The sequence below is a fragment of the Carassius gibelio genome, chromosome B24 (genome assembly GCF_023724105.1).
Source record: "Carassius gibelio isolate Cgi1373 ecotype wild population from Czech Republic chromosome B24, carGib1.2-hapl.c, whole genome shotgun sequence".
Lineage (NCBI taxonomy): Eukaryota > Metazoa > Chordata > Actinopteri > Cypriniformes > Cyprinidae > Carassius > Carassius gibelio.
In genome coordinates, this window is record NC_068419.1 from 4356362 (window position 1) to 4379580 (window position 23219).

At 36.3% G+C, this 23219-nt stretch overlaps 1 protein-coding gene across 1 annotated transcript in view; it reads left to right on the forward strand.

Moving 5' to 3' along the window:
- Positions 1-415: 415 nt before the first annotated feature.
- Positions 416-23219, forward strand: part of LOC128013181 (arf-GAP with GTPase, ANK repeat and PH domain-containing protein 3-like) — a 99853-nt gene continuing 77049 nt past the window's right edge. The window contains 6 exon segments of the mRNA XM_052595947.1: positions 416-1989; positions 7256-7314; positions 9437-9524; positions 17066-17151; positions 18731-18872; positions 19253-19387. Of these exon segments, the coding sequence (XP_052451907.1) occupies positions 501-1989; positions 7256-7314; positions 9437-9524; positions 17066-17151; positions 18731-18872; positions 19253-19387 (1999 nt within the window). The 5' untranslated portion in view covers positions 416-500.

Below are 23219 nucleotides of genomic sequence, written 5' to 3' on the forward strand. Positions count from 1 at the left end.
ATGTGGGAACAGCTTGAAGTTCAAACAGACCCCTCTCAGTCATGCCAAGAACAGAAACATTACGGAATTTGCCTACACTGCTGACTGTGGGGTGGCACAGACCTGTGTTTGACAGTAGTAGAAGACCAAAAACGTGTTAATCTGTGGCTGCATTTATCGCTCTAATGCGCATAGGTTTGTGTTTTCGTAGCGTGTTGATTTACCCCCCATAATCCCCTGCAAGGTAAAATTTCAGTGAGGTCTTGCTGGGACTTGTTTGAAGTTTTTCCCTCCAACTCTGTCTCCGTCTCGAGCAAGTCAGAGGTGAGGAGATTATGCTTGCCTTAGGAATGTGGCCTCGAGGTGAAAGACTCTGAGAGCGACTGTGTTAGAGAGAGTGCTGGAGTTGCAGAGAACAAGCTTGTGAAGGAGTGTCGGTGATGTGATTTTTAAAGGTTGGATCACGTCTCTTTTCCAAGACCAAGTTGGTAAAATTCTATACAAAGTTGGTGCTTTCCAGAATGGGACTCCAGGAGGAGGTACAGACTCTGACACCTTCAGCAGGGGCTGAGAGGAGAGGAGAGGCTGAGCTGGGAGTTGTAAAGAAAAACATGGGAGAGGAGGAGGAGGAGAACAACGAAAGACGAGAGGCGGATCAGAGGGAGGAACGTCAAGAAAGCCCCGGGCGGAGGAGGAGTGCAGTTGGAAAGCCCAACCGGTGTTTTTACCTGAGCAGCACAGGGAATGGGGGGTGGAGGAAAGGGGAAGTACTAGGAATGAGGACGGACCGGTTACCACCTCTGCTTCAGGACAGCTGTGTGCAACAAGCGTCTGCGGAAGACTTCAATTCGGCTGTGGAAGACAAAGCATGGATTGAAGAACTTCGCGCTGATGTTTGCCACATTCCCATTAAGGAACTAAATTGTAATGCTGTTTTTGTAGAAAATGCAACAGTACCTCATGTGGTGGTCTTACGAAGGCCAGCACATGGGCTTCGGCTCCTGGGCAGCAGAAGAACGCTGAGCATGTTTGTCTTCCCGGAGGACAATAGGAGACACCGAACCACAGTGTCCGACCATCAAGACAGCTCTACAAAACCTGGCAGTGATTGTATGTTGGCAGCTACCAACTCAGAGAACAATATTCTGCCTACCTCGACCCCAAGTAAGCAAGGTTGCCCAGATGTGGTCCAGCGGTGTAGGACAAGACACGCAGAGCTTCGTGCGATAGACGGTCTAAAACCCGAAATGCCGCCTTCTGTTAACCTGTTTCCTCGTTCACTAGAAGAACCACCAATACATCGGACTTTGAAAAGCAAGAACAAACCACGGCCCGTTAGCATGACTGTTCTTGAGCTCAATAAAGAGCGTAATGGATCCCGGGATGAGTTTGCAAGCCACACTTCCTCTGGCACTGGTAGTTTGCCTCGTCCAGGCTTCCGATGGAGATGGTTTGGTCGACAGGCAACTGGAAAGGAAGTGGTGGTGAAACAAACAAAGCTAAAGGAACCCAACAAGACTGAAGAACCGAAGACAACATTTGGATCACTCCGGAGGAGCTTGAGTCTAAGGATGAAGCGGAATCGAAATCAACCCGAGCAGGAGAATCGAACTGAAAGGAGACGCACTTCAAGTATCGGAGAACAGTCTATGCAAACCACTCGCCCATTTTCCTACCTAACTGGCAGAATGTTAACGCCAGCTCGAGAGCAAGATGAGGATCAAGGAGCCACGCAGTACATACAGTACCAAACTCGGGGCAAGGTGGCAGTCCTGGAGGTCCCTCTCCATCCTGCCAAACTAACAAAGCCCACCAAACAATTGCAACCAGAGACTAGTTTTTGGCAGCTAATAGCTAGTCGTTTTAAGAGGAAAGACCCGTTGTCCAGCAACAAATCTGAGCTGTGCACTGAAAGCCAAGCAGTTGGCAGCCACCCCGCTGTGAGAAATAAAAAGCCAGATTCTGTTGCTATAGAGACTCTAGCTGGCATTGGTTTGCGCAAAGGTCAAGGTAAGTTGTGTAATGCATAATTTCATTCCACATCCCAGTCTGACGCAGGAAAAGGTGCTGCTTTTTGTCTGTAGAGAACAGACTCTGAGTGCCAGGATGTAGCCTTGGAGATCAGTGCAAATTGATTAAATATTAAAACGATATCGAAGGTCTGGCTCGGGCAGCACCAACAGGCATAATAAGAGGTTAAATGCATTATTCACTCCAAGTGCTTTGGCTCCGTTGGAGTGTGTGTGTGCTTGAGCTGTTAATTGGCTCCAAGAGGAGTTTTCTTCTAGTGTAAGTCTGCACTGCAATTGAATTAGGAAGCAAAAAAGCGTCCATCAAATCTTGTTTAATCATTAACACTTTCAAGGTAATCAAATAGACTGCAGGAATGAGTCAGGGATGGATGATGTAGACAAATAAAGAGGGGATATAATTTAATGATTCTACTATCAGAACATTCTTCTTTGGAATTCTCTTCCTTTTGGAAAATGTTATACGTAACAATCCTCATGGGATTGGAGTCGGAATTTGTTTTTCCTTTCACATCTCTGAAGGTTAAATCATGACCCGGCATGCAGGCAACAAGCTCATGATATTTTAAACATGTTTTCATTCCTTGTCTGTTCAATCTTTTGCCTGCAGCTTTTGCGTCGTCTCAGAGGTAGTCAAGACAAAAAGTGCCGTTTCAGAGCTTTATGCTGTGATTTTTAAAAGGGATTAGGTTGTGTAGAGTGAGACAAGATGTATACAGGCCTAGGCTCTTAACCTTAAGTCACCTCTGCTCCCTTGTAATCCTTATAAATTGTTGTTGTTGTTTTTTTTTTGCCTGTGGCATTTTCATCTGATGTAGATGTTTGTATTAAGTGTGTGTGCAGCATTATATAAGGTTAACACAAATGTATGATGTTTTTGGCATTAATCAGTGGAGTCTGGCTTGCAAGCGCAATGGAAACTAGCTGTTTGAGATGCCGGGTTGCAATATATAATTTGAATGAAATGTCTGCAAACACAAAATGACTGAAATGTTAGCGGAGAGATGCTAGCACATCTGCTATTGGAATAGAGCGGTCCTTATGTTTGCATTGGGAGGACATGTTTCAGGATTGAAGATGATGTTATTGGCAGCACACCTTGAGATGTTTTGAGCAATTATTATGTAGTGGAAACCCAGCACAAGTCTCACCACAGGGGTAAAAAATCAAGTAATGGAAAAATGCATCTGTCTATCTAAAAATATACACTAAAAATATGTTTGATTGCACTCCTTGCATTTGTAATACATTTTGAGTGTTATTCAGATTTGTTGATTCATATATTTTATTGGGCTGATTTATTAACACATCCGCATTAAAGATGGATGGAGTTAGTGATGCTGAAATTTTCCATTAATATCCATAAATCTAAAATCCCTTATCTGTTAACATCTCAAAAACATGTTTTACACTTTCATGACACTTTTGTTTAGGTTGAGCATCTCTTTCATTCTCAGACTAAAAAAAAGAGCTTTCAGTCTAGTGCTTTTAAAATGATTAATCGCGATTAATTGCATCCAAAATAAAAGTGTTTTTGTACATAATATGTCTATGTGTACTGTGTATATTTATTATGTGTATATATAAATATAAAGGCATACAGTATACATTTTGAAAATAATTACATGCATATATATTTATATTCAGATATTTTATATTATATTTTACATATGTTTGTATTTATATATAGATAATATAAATACAAAGTATACACACACATATTATGTGAACAAAAACTTATTGTGGATGTGATTAATAATTAATAATTTGACAGCTAATTAAATCCTTTAATTTGCATTTAATATTAATTTGCAGAGACTAATTTTATAAAAAACTAGATTGTCGACTTTTTGTAACTTGTGACCTTTTTGCCACATAATAGTTTTTATATGGCAAAAAAACTATTTTTGCCACATAATAGGCAATAATAGAGAAGTTTGCTTTCACTTAAATGAGTAAATCAGTTCATACTTAAGTTTTTGTTACGTTATATTTATTTCATGTTATGTTTTACTTTAACAGACTAAAGTAAAAAATGTACTTTATTTGGGCAGAATCATGAAGGCCTTGGGGGCAGTGTGCTGACATACAGTGCTGTAGCACTAAGGGTGTCCCAAGTTTGAATCCCGATTCGAGGACCTTTTGCGATCCCACCCCTTCTCTTTCTCTCCCACTTTGCTTCCTGTAAGCTCTCATCTGTTCTATCATAATAAAGGCAAAAATAGAGAAAAGAAAAAGAAATTTCGCTATTGTGTGTTCCTGTAGCTCAAGTGGTAGAGCATCGCATTAGCAGCGTAAGGTTGCGGGTTCGATTCCCAAGGAAAACATGTTAGGTTAAAACTGTTAGCCTGAATGCACTGTAAGTCGCTTCGGATAAAAGCGTCTGCTAAATGCATAAATATATAAATATAAATATTTAAATTGGCCGTCATACAATCAATTGACTTGTTGATTGTAACAATCTATTCACATAACCTTCTCTTAAAAGGCTCGCTTTAGCACAACAAGTTTAACGTAAATGACTTACAGGACTTGTTTTTAGGCAGTACCATTAGTCATTTGTCAAATGAAGTTAACAAATTAAAAGCTGTTTACACCCTTGGCATCTGCTGGAGTTTCTTTCCACTGGTAACTGAGGAAACTCCCCGACTGACCTTTCTTTGCGAAAGTTGACTGACAGCCGGAATGTAGGTGTGTTTGCTGAACTTGAGAGCTTTTTGGACCAAAGATCTGTCTGCGGATTGCGTGTACCTGTTGCTACATGCCCTGAGCAGCTCGTTCCTGGATCTTGACTGTTTTCTGTAGCTGTGAGTTCTTTGTATTTTAAACCCGGAAGGCTTTACCTTCCCTCACCTGCCTACAAAGTGGCAGACTCTCCTTACAGGTCTGCTCAGAAGGAATTCGGATGACTTTTCAGCCTTGGGGTCGTGACGGCTGGGTTTCAATAGCAAAATTGTGTGAGGTCACTTCAAAGGGTGCGAAGCTAGAAGATTACATCATGGGAAGCCTGAAAGAATCAAATACTGTGTGTTATAAAGGCGCCGAGGATTTCCGTTCTGATTTAATAGTGCAAAAGAACTTAAAATATGTTCTTTTTGCACTATTAAATCAGAACACCTTGAGATATGCATTATATCCATGAATTTTATCTAAATGCTCTGCATTTTTCAAAAGAGGCTTTAAAATGCCTATTGATTTCCATGCAACTCTATACATCTCCAACTGGGCCTGAAATTGCACTATTTCTAAACCTTCCCCCTTGTGATTTGCAATGGCCTTGCCCTCTTTTAAAACTCTGATTCATTTTGTATATTAGTCAGATTTTCATAATATGTGTTCCTGTAGCTCAAGTGGTAGAGCATTGCATTGACAAGCGCAAGGATGGGGGTTCGAATCCCAGGGAACATATGTTAGGAGAAAATTGTTAGCTTGAATGCAATGTAAGTCACTTTGGATAAAATGCATACATTTAATTTAAATGTAATTTTCTTCAGCTTGATGGCGATGAATTTCATCTCGGCTCCCATATGACACGAAAAGCTCTTTGTTTGCAATTCAAATTGAAGCGCAACATCAGTTTTTAATGCTTTTTTACCGCAGTAAGGTTTAATTTTATTGACAAATTCACATCTGTCTATCTGAAATACCGCAGTATTTACTTAATACCTGTCTCATTGAGTTCAGATCACATGTATCCAGTTTTGACATCTGAAGTCTAATTACTTTGATTTGTTTTGACTCGAAACATCTTTTGGGGAAAAATGGTAATATGGCGTCCTGTGGGATTGCGAGGTGTGGTTGTCATGTTCGGATGTGTTTGCCTGTTGGCGTACGTCCACTTTTCCATGGATTCTGTGGATCTGTGTGTGAGAGCGAGGACGGAGGTTGAAAAGGGCCTGGTTTCATCAGGGCATGTTGCTGAGCGCAGCAGGAAGAATCTCATCTGAGTCACTTCAGCAGTTTGTCGAGTGCGAAGGGAGGGTGAGACATCAAGTTGAAGTGAAGGACGGAAGAAAACACCTCCTGACTTGCCGTGCGTTACTCTTAGCACACCATGTTCTCACCATCACACAAAAACTGAATGAGACTCTTTTTGGTATCATGTATGGAAAAATTTGCTCGCAAATGGGTTAATTTCTTGGTGTTTTTCTCACTGTATCTTGAATCCACAAAGGGTTTTTTCTTCTCCTCCCCGACGCTTTGAATAGTAATTTTGATTAGATTGGACATGAGCAGCGGAGTGAAAAATGAACTGAACAATGCAGTGCAACAAACCTCTGTGGTGCTTTAAACAAGGCTGCCCATGTGCCCGCTGTGATGATGTAATGGCTGTACAACCGATAGTGTGTGTGTGTGTGTGTGTGTGTGTGGCATAGACATGGGCAGGATTTTACTGGGCCAGTGAAGCTTGTGTTTTCGCTGTCATGTGGGTTCATGTAGCCAACATGACAAACATGATTATTAGTAACAATTAGACCTGTGATCTTCTGCATGAGGGAATGACATAATTTTAATTTTACAGTACTGTTTTTGAAGGCTGTGTGTTATGAGGACCAGAAAGGGCACGTAAAAATAAACTGATTTCTTCCATTTATTTTGAAGTGGCAGTCTAGCATGCATTCAAAGTTGAATTGAGAAATAAATGGATTTATTTAAATAATAAATAACTAAATCATTTTTAAAGGCAACATTACCTAATGTTTTATCCATCCATTTAAAAAAAAAACACACACACACACAATAATTTAATTTTAATCCATCCGTTTGTTTTAAAAACAATAAATTAAATTTAAGTATGATAAATTTGTCTGTTTGAAAAGTAATTTTTTGTTTATATTTTTTACATTAATACATTTATAATTGATTCCTTCAATTTACTTTTAAGGGACACTCTGTTATCAGTGAACGTATTCAGAAAAAAAGAATAATCCCTCCTTTTTTCAAATTGACGAACAAATAGACCAGTCACTTCAAAACAAGAATTAATATAAATTGTTCATTTATATATAAATGTAGCATTTATGTGTCAGCCATTTATTTGCATTAAAAAATAACATTAAAAAATAAAACTTAATTCAACATGAATGTTTTTTTTTTCATGTTTTCTGATTATTGTTGATGATTTGGTCAATAATATTCCAAGTGGAGTGCCATAAGGATTGTTACATGCATGGAAGAAATGCATAGTGTTGGTTGAAATGAAAGACATCATCACTTACTAAAGTTTTCTGTCTGTTTCTTTCCAGATTCCTTCGTTAACAGTCAGGAATGGACATTGAGTCGATCCGTACCAGAGCTCAAAGTGGTGAGTGATCTTCCCACCCTTAGCCTTGTCATTTTATCTCTTAACATTATGCGGAACGGTTGATCCTGACATGAATTTATTCAGCAAGCAGTGAGATGTCAGTCAGTCTCTGTAATGATATTTCTGCTCGTGTCACTCAGAATAGCCACCAGTCAGAAAATACAGAATTCAGAGATGCTTCATACACAATATCATGGAATAACTCAGTTTATGCTCTATTATTTTGTACACCTAGTATCAGTATCGTCTTCATGGAATCATAATTGTCCTATTTAAAGAACACCCTCATTCTAACTTCTTATTATGAGGCAACGCATTGAAACCATATGCTCATAAAGCTTTAACATCCAGTCTTCTCCTAATGAAGTTTCTAGCCTCCTCTTTGTTCTCGAGCCCTGCGGCAGCCGCATAGGTAACAAACTGCTCGCCTGGGCCTTTATTACGGAGGAAGATTGTTACTGTTTGAACCTTGTTAACAGTACACACCACCCTCTGATGAACCCGAACGCTGCACAGAACGAGCCTCCAGTGTTTAAATGATGACGGAGGAGGAGGATGTTTGGGCTTTTGGGAAAAGAATGGACAGAATTTTTCCATTTCTGTGATGACAGCAGTATTCAGTGCTCTTTTGAAGGTCAACTTGGTCCTAGTGATGCATGACCACATTGTGAATAACTGGTGTTTTGCATTTAAGTTTTGATTTAATTACTGCCGTTATATCGTACAATATCAGAAAAAGTGAAATTTTTTTAACTCTTATATTTACACCTTTTTAATTTTATTTTCATGGAACTGGTCTGGTGTATTTAGCCATAATAGAGGTAAACATGGTGTTAATATATTAACTAAAATATAAAAAATAATTATTTGCTATTAAATAAAATAATTAGTAGTATTACATAAGTGTTATTTAATTTATTTATTATTTTTATATTTAATAATAATTCATATTAATAGAATGAATAATTATTATTGTTATCGTTTATTAGTTATATATGTATGTATGTATATGGATTGTGTTGATTTAATTGATGTCATTCATATTATTATCAAATAATATCAAAGAGGCCTTTTTTAACTGATATTTAAACTTTATTTAATTTAGTTTAACTCGTCTGGTGTATTTAGTCATAATTAAGGTAACTGCTGTGTTAATATATTAACTAAAATATTAAAAAATATTATTTGCTTTTATAATAATAATTAGTAGTATTCATATAATATAAGTATTATTTAATGTATATGTTCAATAGTAAAAATAATTATTATTATATAATTATAATAATTGTATATTGATTGTGTTGATTTTTATAATTGGCAGTATATTGGTATAATTTATCTGTCAGAGCTGTAAAATAAAATGAAATGAAGGTGTAAATAAAGTTGTAAAAAATATATACTTTGATGATTATACTTTGATGTAATGGCTGTAATTAAATAAAAATCTAGATGCATTAAACATGCGAACGAGAAATTAAATGAAAAAGTGTAACAGATTTTTTTGTTATTGAAATTTTTGATTATTACGATAATACCTTATCGTTTAAATGTTGGTTCTGCATTTTGTTTAGACGGAATTTTTCAAATGTTCTATTTCTGAAAATTCTGAAAAGGAATTTAAATATCGAAAATGCGTTAATCTGAGCTGTTTCTCTGGGATACTGAAAGCCAAATTATCAAAAATAATAACTAGCATTCAAAGTTCGGGGGAATTTTGATTCGTTTGTTCATCTCCAGGTAAATCTGTCCTGGTTATGTTTATAAGGCTGTGTGGGAACAGCTGTCGTACAGTGCACTGACAGGCAGAACAGTTGCGTCAGGTGTGAGGAAATTCCTAAAAAGTCGCTTCCTCCACGCTTGAGCTGTTCTTTGACGACTCTTTAGAAGGAAATCCTGGATGCACAGCGGATGTGTTCTCCATCTGTCTGTAGTGAATAGTTGATGAAAGTTATTATTGTCTATGAGGCAAATGTTTACAAAAACACTTAGAGCACCTTTACGTTTCATTAGTGATTTAATATCCTGAAATGAATCTTCCAGACAGTCATTTGTTTCCTCTTCAGCGTGCTTTAGGCTGTCTGCTGCTCTGTTTTGGCCTGACTCTGTCTGTTTCTGCATGCAGGGCATTGTGGGAAACCTGTCCAGTGGGAAGTCGGCGTTAGTTCATCGGTATCTGACAGGAACATATGTCCAGGAGGAGTCGCCCGAGGGTGAGTGAGCTGTGAGGAGGGCCACCTACAGAGTGTTTGTCTGGGCCAGTCACCCAACAAGACCTCCTGCCGCGGAGCAGACTCTGCGTGCCATGAATTTGTATCGTCTCATACGCTCATCTGTGCACTGCATTTATTTATTTCTTTTTATATGAACAAATTATTTTGGCAGAAATGGCCTCGGATGGTTTTGGGTTGACACTGAGGTCAAAAGTCAAACTTTAGACATTTGTAACAAGCTTTTTTATTTGCATTAGTACACTACCTTTCAAAAGCTATTTTAGTTATTTTATTTTAAAATAAATTAATACTTTTTTTTTTTCAGCAAGGATGCATTACATTGATCAAAAGTGACAGTATAGGCATTTTGATTTTTATTTCAAATAAATGCTGTTCTTTTGAACTTTCTTTCATTAAAGAATCCTGAAAGATCAAATATATAAAGGTTTCCACAACAATATGAAGCAGCACAACTATTTTCAACATTGATGATAATCAGAAATGTTTTTGAGCAGCAAATCAGCATATTAGAATGATTTCTGAAGGATCATGTGACACTGAAGACTGATGCTGAAAATTCAGCTTTGCCTCACAGGAATAAATTACATTTTCTAATATATTGAAAAATATTTCATAATATTTTGATAAAATAAATTCAGCCTTGGTGAGCATATAATGCACTTAATATTTAATATTATAAATATTAATATTTTAATAAATATTCTGGGTTCAGAACATGTATATAATCAAGAGTTGTTCCTCAATTTGTAATAGCAGAGAAAAATGGTGTTGTTGTTAATGCGCTTGCACAAGAAGCCTAAGGGGCAAGATTACCTTAGAATCAATGATTAAAACACTGTTTCGAAAGTATCACCATAAAGCAAACAGAATTTGTCTTAACATGAGTCTTGTATGATAAAATCACTTACCAGACTTTCCTGAGTAAATTACGTCCCATTTTATCATCCTATCAAGCCAGTAAAACAAATTGTGAAAGGATAAAGGATTGTGTTTCATGTATTTGTATTGATGTTATTACATCTTTATTGCATGACGAGTAATTCCACTGGTAAGGAGATGATTTTGACAGTTTTTAGCTCATGAAATACACATTTTTTAATTGAAAAAGACAGTATTGACTGCTTTAGCTAAAATTCTAGCAGTACATTGGGCTTGCTTTAGTGTAAATGAGATGTTTGTTGTAAATTAAGAATAAAACTGCATTGTTTAAGTGAGAGAGAGAAAGAGAGAGAGAAACAAATATTTAAATGTTGACATTATATTAATGCTTGCATTGAACCCAGAACATGGGGAACAATAGCTTAAAATGAAGTAAAATGTTGAGTATTCTGGCGCAGTGGGTTTTGTTGGATGCCTGCATGCACATGAAGGAAGAAGACGCTCAGGAGCGTGTAGTGACTTGTTTTGAATTCGCCAGTCTCATTCAGTCAGGTTCTCTGCTCCTCTCTGACTGAACTGGGGCGTCAATGTGGAATTATGCTCATTTCTAATGCAGTGAGCAAAATGAAAATCAATGAATCACTGTGAGATTGGTGTTAACACAACCCTGAGTACTGAACTTCAGAAACCACGCTAAAAGATACTTGTTCTTCTAGACAGGGTTTCCGCGGGGTCTTAAAAAGTCTAAAAAAGTCTAAAAATTCCAAATCACAATTTAAGGCCTTAAAAAGTCTTAAATTTGCTGGAGTATTGTGTTCTAGGTCTTAAATCATTTTAAACAGGTCTTAATTTTCCTACGTCCATGTAAATCTCATTGAAACGCGGCCCGCAGCGCTTTGAATGTTTTTTTTTTAATTTAATCCGTGGTGTTGTAGTTCCTTATTTCGCTAGTCCAAATATAATTGGCTGTATTACGACTACAAAATAGACCAATATGCAACCACCAATCAGCTTTGAGCTTTCATGTTATTGGTGCGAGTCTCTTGGATACCACAGACAGATGTAAAACGGATTTTTTATTCAGCTATGGGGAAGTGTAAGTTTAGCGATACTTGGCTTGAGAAACCTGAATTTAGTGCTTGGTTAAAGTCAGTTGCAAACAATGTATTTGAAGCCTACTGCATCTTATGCAAGAAAGCAATTAAATTGGGAACGTTGGGTGTACGGGCGCTGGAGTCTCATGCAAAAAGTTATAAACATCTAACTGCTGTGAAGGGTCTCCAGCAAACGACAGCCATCAGCCAGTTCTTGCAAGTATCTGACGGCTCCAGCAATACTTCTACACTGCCTAGGCGAGGCCCACACAGTAGCTCCGCAACTCCCGCAATCGACCTCCGTGTCGCTTTTGGATCAGAGCCAACACTAAAAGCGGAGGTGCTCTGGGTTCTCCACACGGTGACTAGACACCAGTCCTACAGTGCGAATGAGGAAATCGGGGAATTGTTTCAAACGATGTTTCCGGACTCTGAGATCGCTAAATCCTTCAGGTGCGGGAAAGATAAAACGTCATACATTACGCGCTTTGGAATAGCGGATTTTATAAAAAGAGAACTAATTTCCAAAATCACGGGACCGTTCATGCTGATGTTCGACGAAAGTCTGAATCGCACCACCAAAACGAAACAGCTGGACCTGCACATACGTTTTTGGGAGGGCGGGCAGGTGCAGTCAAGATACCTGGGATCCCAGTTCATGGGGCATGCAACAGCTGTCTTCAGTACTATGTTCAGTTTTAATAAATTAATTTAGTTTGCAAGTAATTTTGAGACTCTGCGTTTCCTTTGTACGTTTTTTTTATGTCGTGATATAGGTCTTAAATTTCATTCATAATGGTCTTAAAAAGGTCTTAAAAAGTCTTAAATTTGACTTTGTGAAACCTGCAGAAACCCTGCTAGAATAGAAAATACTACAAACTCAGGAAGCATGCAGTAGAGAACAGCCTGAGATGCAAAGCTGAATTTTCAGCATCATTACTCCAGTCTTCAGTCTCACATTGTCCTTCAGACATTTTAATAAGCTTATTTGCTGGTCAAGAAACATTTCTATTTATTGTTATTATCAGTGTTAAAACAGCTGGGCTGCATTATTTTATTTTATTTCTTATTTAATGGAAATTGACACTTTTATGTTTTTGTTGTTTTTTTATAATATTAAACATGACTTTACTGTCACTTTTAATTTAATTCATCCTTGCAAATAAAATTATTTTTGTATGGTAGTGTATATTCCACGGTACTAGCATGTTGTTTGGTAATATGCCAGTATATATTGAAGTACCTTGCCATTACTGCCTGATATCACCATTTTATTATTAACCACTGAATTATACACAATAGACAAACCTCAAAGAATACCATGATAGTACTGTAGTAAAGTACATGTCTAAAAAGCCATGGTTTTAACACGATATCATATCCACAGACTATGTAATTAATGAAGACGTTTACTCAGACTCTTGATATTGTATTATTATACTCCTATTTGGCAGAAAAGCGATTGCATTAAATGAGTGATTAATGCAGCTGTGATTCCCACTGCATGAAGCGTTTGCAGACGTTCCCAGTTTTATTAAGTGACTCTAGACTGAAATTGACCTTAATTTGTAATCTGTCATTGGCTCCTGCACAGACGAAGCTCAGAGTTCCGCGCCGATGCGCCGCCTCTACGATTGCTCCGTTGTTGCCATGGCAACTGAGGGTCAGGCAGCCTGGCCTGCCGCCGCCGAGCGTGTCATCAATCCCCGGCGTTTACTCTTGAGTGACGGCAGAGAGATTAAATGTTTATGCCCTCTTGGCACCAGCTGCCCCTCTGAAATCTAAATTAGAGATTAGAATCAGAATGACGGATTCCTTAAGACTCAAACCAGGGCTGGATTTCAAAAGCATCCACCTCCGCCGGCGACAGTAAGACTCCGTACCTTATTGTCATTTTCTTCTTAGCCTTTCAAAAACTGAGAGTTGAAAAACATCTATTTTGCACGGCTTTCTGCCAAATGTCTATATGAGCTGCAAACTTTGCTGAAGGGATTTTTCTGTCCAATCCTGACATGTTCAGACATGCTCTTACTGGCTCCAATACAATTATACCCTACTTTAAAAGCTTCTGTGAATGCACTAGAAAAAAAGTGTAAAAATTAGTCTATGTTTTACTCAACTTTAACCACAAAACCAGATTGGTCGACCTGCAACGTTATACTTTCACTCAAAGGATGGACGATCTGACAGGATTGTTACTATAAAAGTTACTATATATATTGTTACTATATATATATTGAAGATGTATTTCAATTTCAGCAGGCAACTATTTTTACAGCTACATTATTGTTACAGCCACAATAAATCCCAACAATGTATATACAATTACAAATGATTGTATATAAATCGTCAGTTTGTTGTTTTACACACATGCACAGACATTTTTTTATTCACGACATCGTGAGATGCAAGAAACATATGGCAAGAAATCTGTAGACTCGTCCATAACAACAAAACACAATACTTTATTGAACCTTTTCAATAAGTGTGCGCTGCCGACACGAGCACTTTTGACGATCGTTTCTGTCCAGTCCGCTCGTTTTATCGAGTTTAACCATAGCTATCATCAGTTTGTTGTCTGAAAGTGGCAGCAGATATGCGATCAAATTTCTACGTAGATACTGTTACCCAACATCACAACAAGATGATATTTTAAGCTCCTTACACAGCTGAATCTGCACTGGTTTGAGTGGGCCGTTTCCACTTTTCCATTTGTTTTGCTCCGTCCAGCGAGTGCTGTGACGTCGGCTGACCCTAGTTACCTGTGGTTGGCCTGGCTGTGTGTCACTCAGAAAACCACAGGCCAATCAGAAGAGAGGCTCATGAATATTAATTAGACCTGTTCCTAGCAGACCCCCTGAGAAAAGGAGCTGTAAAAACATAATGAGATGGTTTTTGGTAATTATACCACAAATATATATTCTTAAGGAAATCAAAACCTAAAATAAAACTTGAGAAAAGTGTACAATATGGGTCCTTTAAGGCTTTTGAATGGTAGTGTATATTTCATGATACTAGCATGTTGTTATGTAATTTCGCTTCCATTTACAACACTGAGCGCAAGATAGATTAAAATGATTACATTTTGAATATGGAAATTTTTCTTACAAAAACACATCGATTCGCTACAGGAGGCCTTTGTTATTGTTTATTTTTGCTCTCAGAACTTGAATTATAGGTTCATTAGAATTGCATTCTAATAGGCTTCATCATGCAGTGAATGCTTTTGGGCTCTCGAGATGTGTTTTAGTTTTTTTTTTTTTTTGCAAAGTGAATGACACACGATAATATCAGTTTGTGAACTGTTAGTACAGCAGTTACAATATTGTAGACAATAAATATCACAAACCAATATTGTGCATATTTAATATGCTTGCAGGTGTATTCACATTGGCCAATATGAACATATTGTTCACTTTCTCCTGTTAGAGCAAAAACTATGGCGAAGTTCTGCCATTTTTTCGTTTTTAAGCTCAAGGGAAGCACTGACAAAATAAAAATAGCTATGGACATAGGTGAACTAATTAAAAGTGTAGTGTTCTTGGCGTAATGGCTTTATGGATAATATCTCTCAGTCGATATGAGGTCACTGGCTGAAATCTCCATGTAGGGTCATGTTGTGTTTCGTTCTGCTATTATTAACGTCCCTCACTGCTCCATCGGGCTGTACTTCAGTGCCCTCTTAAAGCCAATTTACTCCAGGGGTCACTGAACTTGGAAGTAAGGATTTGCTACGTGGTACGAACTTCCGCAGTTTCAGTCATACACGGTGCAACAAGCAGTCAATCATTACATTTATATAAGCTCAGAAGCGTCAAAGCTCTGTAATAAATTCCCAGAACAAAGCAGAGTTAAAGTAAAGGGAGGTCATGCATTGAATGAACTGAACTGACTGCTAACTACTTTTAATAGTGAAATATGCATTATGCTACACTGTCAAATTTTCTCATCGTGTTGGATGTCAAGGGTGCCCAGCTCTAATTTCTCTATGTTTTCAATTTGAGTTTGTGTAATTCCTTTTATCTTTCATTTTTGGCAGTCAGATCAAATAATGAGTCAAAAAATGTTTCAAAATAGTCACTCCAGTCGCTTCATGTTTATTAATCACACTGGAAATGGAAAGTCAAGTTGGGTTCACTGCATTTTGCAAAATACAGTCCCTTCGTGAACGGTGTTCACAAAGTAGTTCAATCTATTTTGTGATTATTGCTTTAATGCTTTAATAATGATAAAGAGGACATTTAAAAATTTATTGATTTAAAAATAAAGTAAAACACACACACAAATAATTGATTAATTATTATTTAATTAAAAAAATGTGGTTTTATGTATTAATAATTTACTATTTTAAGTATTTATATATATTAACAAACTATTATAACACACACACACACGCACACACACAGACATATATATAATTTAGTGATCTAATGTATTTATAATTTATATAGTTTATAGTTTATAATTGTATTTCTTATTGTAAAATAAAATAAGTTTTGAATAATAATCATTTAGAATTCATTTATTTATATAAATAGAAATTATGTTACAGTAATTTAACGTTTCAGTACTATACATCATTTATTTTATACTTTTATTAAATACATTTTGCATTAAATACATTTTTTATATTTCTATTTTATACATTTTCTATATACATTCTATTTTATAACATTGTTACATAATTTCTGTACCATACTATTGTGCCATTCTGTGCCTTTCAATGGCTCCTTATTTAAATTCCTAATACTTTCAGGTAAAGTTCATCCAAACTGAGCCCTTTCCTCTCCAGGCTGTTCATATATTCTACACATTGCCTTGCCTTCTTCACCTGTCATAATCTGTGAAGAGCTCACCCTTCTTCTTTTGTCCTCCTAGAAGATTACAGTAAGGCAAGTTTCATTCGGCTCCACAAACATTCCCACTATATAAAAAAGTGCAATTTAATTTGAGAGAATCTCAATGGCATCAAAGTTCCATCAGTTTTCAGCGCCAGCGGCTGCGAGGAAGGGAAAAAAACGCATCTGCTGCGAAGGGAATAAATGAAGGGTGAAAAATCAAAGTCTCAGACTCTCATCTCGCTACTGGTGTCGAAATAACTCAGATTTCGGATAAGGCTTGCCTAATTTCATTTGCTGGCTGATATTTATTTTTCATCAGTGTGTTAACAGAGATTCCCATGTTTCCATGTGCTGTATAATGAAGCGATAGGCGGCACTCTGAAGGGTTTAATCATTAGTCATGTTTAGACATGCAAACACATTCATCCCAAACACTCATTTACACACTCACTAACTCATTCTCTCTTTCTCTCTCTCTTTTACTATCCCTTGTTCAACACTTCACAACTTCCAGAAGTTATGCGTAAAGTGAAAATAGGAAATGTTTGTGCGATCAGATTAACGGGACTGGAGGGAGTTCCTCAGGGGTGTATCTTCAGCCCCTTAATCTTGATGGCGTTGACGTCAGTGGCACACTGCCTGCTGGTAAATGAGTTTTAGAGACGACTAGAGACATTATAATTAATGTTATTCTGTGTTCTTGCAGGAGGGAGGTTTAAAAAGGAGATTGTGGTGGATGGACAGAGTTATCTCTTGCTGATCAGGGATGAAGGCGGCCCACCAGAACTGCAGGTAACTGTCTAACTGTAGCGTTTGTGGATTAAAGAAAGTGTAAGTGTTTACATATTTCCATGTAAAGTACTAGTAATACTCCAAACACCTTAATTATCTTGTTCAATTTGCAGCTCCAGGGCTGCATGCTGACACGGCGCTACAATAATTGATGATATCCGAGAAAGTGAGATTTTTCGCAAGTTGAGAAAAGCAGAGAACTGTCCAAATAGCTGCTAAAATATTCCACAAATGTGTCACCCAGCAGAGGGCGGGACGTGGGGTCGTTTCGATATGAACCACTGTACTTGCCCCGTGTGGCCCATTTCATGGTGGCCCTATTTTCACATTTTTCTGCGGCTCAGTGTAATTATAGTCTGATGGTTCTCACGGCAGCTTTCAGCCGTGGATGAGGACTGGCTTCCTGTGTGGGGATTTCAAGTGAAACTTTTCTGCCAGTGTAGCTCCTGGTGGAATAGCGGTGATAATTATTCTCTGTTAGTCTGTGTTCCGTTTAGCTGGTTTTATGGTAATGCGTAATTGATTAGAATGCAAATTACCACAAGAATTTGTAATGTGGCGCTTCAAATTTTTCTAGCAGACGTCAATGAGTGCGTCTCAGGGCTCCGAAGCAATTCGAGTTACTAGTTAGAATTATTCTCCTGCAGGAAATGGAAAACGAATAGAGGAATAACTCACATGTAGGACTTCAGTAAACTACTGAAGTCACTTAAAATTACTGAAATGTACCTGCCTACACTGCAAAATATAACTAACATATAACATGGTTCATTGGCTCAGTAGCTGTTCAGGTAGATAGAGAGAGAGAGAGAGATAAAGAGGCTTATTATATTTAAAAGAAAAACTAAATAAAAAAGTTTTAATATAAAATAAACATTAAATGAAATTAAATAAAAAAATATATATATATATAAAACTGGGCATAATTTATCTTAATTTAGTTTATCTTGATGTACCAAACCAACAAAAATAACTAAATTAAAAATTAAATAAATAAAATCTAAATGTAAAAACAAATCCATACAAATTTTTTTTAAAAAAAACAACAAATTGAACTAAAATTAAAATGGAAAATATAAAAAACTAGAATAAATAAATAAACTGGTAATAATAAATGATTTCTTAAAAATGAAAAAGAAAAACGCTAAAATTTGAACAAATGAAAACTGATTAAAAACATTAACACAACTGCAATAGTGTCTCTCAGTGATACAAAAATAATACAGAAATACTAAAGTTGATACTAAAATAATGCACACACACACACACACACACACACACACACATATATATATATATATATATATATATATACATCTTGCAATGTAAGCCTGTCGAATAAAAATTTCTTTCAAAATAAAAAGCCTAATAACCCTAGATTTTTTTTTATAAATACTAATAAATAAATACACAAAATTGCTAAAACTGTAACCAAAATTGAATTGAAAGAACTAAATGATAGAAACTGATTCAAAATGTTAATATAACATACCTTTTAAAGAAGCACAATCTGCGAGCTGAATCAAAGGGTGTTATTTAAAGATGCAGAGATTGATACGGTTTTGTTGTTGTGTTTCAGTTTGCTGCCTGGGTGGACGCAGTGGTGTTCGTCTTCAGCTTGGAGGATGAGATCAGCTTCCAGACAGTTTATAACTACTTCCTGCGTCTCTCCAGCTACAGGAACACGGCGGAGGTTCCCATGGTGCTGGTTGGGACGCAGGGTGAGTCACAGCACATCACTGACTCTATTATTCTTCTACAGTCCAACACCGAATGCACCGAATTTGATGTGCACTTGTTTTTATTAAATCCTCCATGAAAGTCTTGCACTTAGTCATAATCTAAAGGTGCCGAAATGCTACATTCATCTTGCTTTAACAAAGCAGCAGGATATGAAGTCTCATCTGCAGTGAGCTGAGAGACTCTCATACACATTTTCCCAGTACTTGTATGCAAATTGCACTTTGATGAGACACATAATTAACAATTATGAGCATATAGATGCTGTACTGTCATTAGGTTTGTGTCGAAGAGCGAGTTTAAAGGAATAGTGCACCCAAAAATGCATATGCCGTGTCTTATCCCATCTTATGATCTCTAGATGCCATCAGCGCTGCCAACCCGAGAGTGATCGATGACGCCCGTGCTCGAAAACTGTCCAACGACCTGAAACGCTCCACGTATTACGAAACCTGCTCCACCTATGGTCTTAACGTGGAGAGAGTCTTTCAAGATGGTGAGATGTTAACCAGTGTGTCTGAACACTTGAAGTGTTTATCCTCAGGTGTGAGTTTACTAACCTGGTTTCAGTTAATATTCTCTGTTCCTCATGACCTTTAGACTTGACCTCTGTAAATGAAGTACATAACTTGTCTTTTATATATAAATATGAATCAGTATTGGACTGAAGTATCTTTGTTGCTCCTGATAATTTTTGGTAATATTTTATTTGAATCCTTTTTGAAAGCATACATTTTTTTGTTTTTTTATGACAACAAATCTAACCCATTCAAGCCAGTGGAATTTTATCCATTTATTCAGAACTGCATTTTTATAATAAATATATATTATATTATTTATTATGTCATTTTTATGAATGAATTTCCTTTATATATATATATATATATATATATATATATATATATATATATATATATATATATATATATATTAGTGCTGTCAAAATTAGCGCGTTAACGCATTCGATTAATTTGAAATATTTAACGCGTTAAAATAAAATAACGCAATTAACGCGGTTGCAGTTTTTTTTATTTCCAGTTGTGGCCTATGTATGTTCAACGTGCAAAGAAATATGGATAAGACCAAGGAAGGACTTTTAGACGGAAAGTTTCAGTATAAAACTCTGCCGGATTACTCTTCAGTCTGCCACAAGAAACATTATGACTGTATGACTGTAACAGTGCGTAAATCAGACCTTTCTGTAACGCTAACGTTAATAAGCTTAAACGAAAATAAAGAAATAATTGTGTAGCGGAGTATTTTTTGTACACAGTGCCGCGAACTGTCAATCACTCCTGTACGCGTGCATCACTGTCCTCCTCAGCTGCAGCAACTTGCGCTCTCTCTCTTCATCAAGCTTTAAAACAAAAAGGGGACAAAAAGATCATATTGTCTTTGTGCATAGGCTATAGATTAATTAGATAAATGAATATCTAAATTTGTGCCTTGCCGTCTACGGTATTTTTTTAGAACTTAGAAAAAAGATGCTGCAGCCAATGAGCAGCCAGCGGGGGCTGCAGGACGACTCAACCTCCGCAGACAGTTTTTAATGTTTATCAGACAATAAATACTCAAGATTTTGCTTTAGTAGAACTCACAACGAGTTTCACACACCTTCTCCGGCCACGTTGAGTTGTTGACACTTAACAGTGGGAAAAGCGACACATGCGCTATTCACTTGTATAACTTAAGGGTGAATGGGTAATGTAGTTTCTGCTCTGGGTGGGATGAATTAGGAAGCTTGCATTGTGAAGGGCGCTCTGAAAATCGGCAGTGCAGGTAAAAGATTAAAACCTCTATTAAAACAGATGTCCAAATGAGCGTACCGGTACGCTACAAGCACGTTCTGGGCGCACGGAGAGGTGGCGGTACGCTCAAGAGCTATATTTGGAAGTGGCAGTACTGAGTACCGGTGCATACTGGCCCACTTAAAGCACTGGCAATGACTATACTTTGGAATTTTTTTGCAGTCCACTTAGAATTCAACATGGAAATCATTTTTGTTTTTTATTGGCATTGATTGTTTTGAAATTCAAATGGTACTTACATGCCTGTGTTTTTATTTCTGTAATAAATATGGCTTTCAAGCCAACAGTTAATTTGGAGGATATTGATGGTTTATTGCAGGTATGTTGTTTACATGAGAAAATCTGTGTTACAAGTTAAACAAAAATTCCAATAAACAATCATATTTTGAATTTAAATAGTTGCTTTGTCTTGAGTTTACATTAATTATTTACATTTTACATTTACATATCCAAAAAGTTTCAGTCTTTTAATTGCGATTAATCGCGATTAATCGCGATTAATTTTAAAAAATTGTGCGATTAATTAGTTAATTTTTTTTAATCGATTGACAGCACTAATATATATATATATATATATATATATATATATATATATATATATATATATTGGTATTCTTTTTGTTGTAAATATATTTACAATAAAATAAATTAATAATAATAATAAAATAATTTAAAAAAAATCATTTACACTGTAAACATAATGAAAACAACAGTAACAATAACAAGGAAATTATTATTATTATTATTAATATTATTATTATATTAACAATGTATTTTAATTATTGTTTTTGTTATTATTTAGACAAAGACTAAAACTTTTTAATAAGCGAAAAATAATTCTCAATAGCAATAATTATTATGATCAATGTTGGTGTTAATATAAAATAATAATTATTATTATTATTATTACTTAGACACAGGCTAAAACATTTTAATAAGCAAAAATCTATTTTTATTTACATTGTATAAACACAATGATACAGTGATATATTCTTTAAAAAATATATTATTATTATTATTGCTGGTTATCTTTATTATTGTATTAAGTACAAAAACCGTAATAATAATAATTATTTATGTTATTGTTATTATTTAGACATAAAAACTTTTTAATAAACAAAAATGAATTTCCAGTAACAAAATATTATCATTGTTGTCAATATAATACTAATACTATTATAATGTTCATGAAGCAAGTCATGCTTTATTGTTGTAGTCTAATGATTATTTTTTATGTCAAAAACCAAAAAATTACATATCAGTTAAATATTCATTACATGCTGTCTGACATCATCATAAAACAACAATAATGATCGATCTGTGAAGATTGGTATTGATAATGTATTTGAATGTATTAATCTTGAATGTGGTATGACTGTGAAAGGGGTATTTATTATTATATTATCAGTTTACTGTATTATATTATGTGCATTCAGCTGATTTTAAGGTTGGCTGTGAGACATTCTGAATGCCTCTGAGGTTCTGGATCCTGCTTTTATCTCCTTATCTAACGAAGAGCGTGTTTTTACGCTGGTAGTGGTTAGTGCATTTGTTCCGAACATTCCTGAAAACCAGCTGGAATATCAGTGGCACTCTTGAGTTCTCTGATAGCGCTCTCTTCCGCCCACTGTCGTCATGTGGCATGAATGTATCGCAGAGTAAGCTACAGAAATCTGCCCACACATTTCTTTTGTGTCCCTCTAGCCGCCTGCTGGAGGTAGAGTGGTTTCACAGCACCAAGAAATACATATTACATAAGTATTTATCAAGCAGCCGCTCAGTATTCTGGTATCGCTGCTCTATATATCCGCTTGCAAGGGCTGTGGTAATTCCAGCAGTTTTATTGCTCCGCAGTGTTGCAGTTTCCTCAGAGTTGTCAGGATGGATTTCTCTCGGCCCTGTCTTTATTGCCGGGGTGTTGACGTTTGCTGTTTTCTCCTGTGTGTAATTGCCTCCTCGGGCTGCATTTGAAATAATTAAAAGACAGAGATGCGCTTGTTGAGCTGTTCGACTCTTTGAAAACGCAGACGGATCAACATCATCTCCACTTTGCCGGTTCTTTCACTTGTGTGCTGCCCGTTCTTCCTCTGTTACTTTGTTTTCTGTGAAAAGTAAAAGTGAATAATGCCGAGTCACTTGTTAAATGGCTGTAGGCACACTCTTTAAGTCTCCGGGGTTTACAGTTTCATGCAGTAAATCTGCACGAAATCATTTCACAGCTGGGGAAGAAACCTTATATGCGGCATTAGAACTTAAAAATGTAACATACTGTACTTAAGTTTTGAACATCTCCCTACCAAAATAATATGCACTCAATGTCATATAAATGTATCGCCATTTATGAATTATGTAAATTATTAAAATAAATTATATAAACAAATTTCATAATATTTATAATACTCAATTTTATATTTTATATTTAATATCAAACTAATATTGACTGTTCATACATTTTTATTCAGTGTGCAAGAGGTAGACAAACACTTGCATACTTTACCCTATAATTTAAAAGTTGTTTTT